Consider the following 284-nt stretch of genomic DNA (forward strand, 5'->3'; position numbering starts at 1 on the left):
TTTTCCTCCCCCCTTTTTTTTTCTTTTTCCTCCCCCCTTTTTTTTTTCCCCTCTCCTTTTTTCTTTTCCCTCCTTTGTGTTTGTTCAGTAAACCCCAATTACTCAGGAGGGGAACCGAAACGCTCCCGCACAGCCTACACCAGGCAGCAAGTCCTGGAGCTGGAGAAGGAATTTCACTATAACCGCTATCTCACCCGGAGGCGCAGGGTCGAGATCGCCCATTCCCTCTGCCTCTCCGAGCGCCAGATCAAAATCTGGTTCCAGAACAGGAGGATGAAATGGAA

The 284-nt window shown here is 50.4% G+C and overlaps 1 protein-coding gene across 1 annotated transcript in view; it reads left to right on the forward strand.

Annotated features, from left to right (window-relative positions):
* The window catches only part of HOXB4 (homeobox B4), a gene marked incomplete at its 3' end in the record, with an annotated part of 1,895 nt that extends 1,615 nt beyond the window's left edge, over positions 1-280 (forward strand). Inside the window, exon 3 of the mRNA XM_010178038.2 lies at positions 89-280. Coding sequence (XP_010176340.1) covers positions 89-280 — 192 coding nt within the window. The remainder of the gene's footprint in view (positions 1-88) is intronic.
* Between the last annotated feature and the right edge of the window lie 4 nt (positions 281-284).

The sequence above is a fragment of the Antrostomus carolinensis genome, unplaced genomic scaffold (assembly GCF_000700745.2).
Source record: "Antrostomus carolinensis isolate BGI_N321 unplaced genomic scaffold, ASM70074v2 scaffold39821, whole genome shotgun sequence".
In the NCBI taxonomy this organism is placed as follows: domain Eukaryota; kingdom Metazoa; phylum Chordata; class Aves; order Caprimulgiformes; family Caprimulgidae; genus Antrostomus; species Antrostomus carolinensis.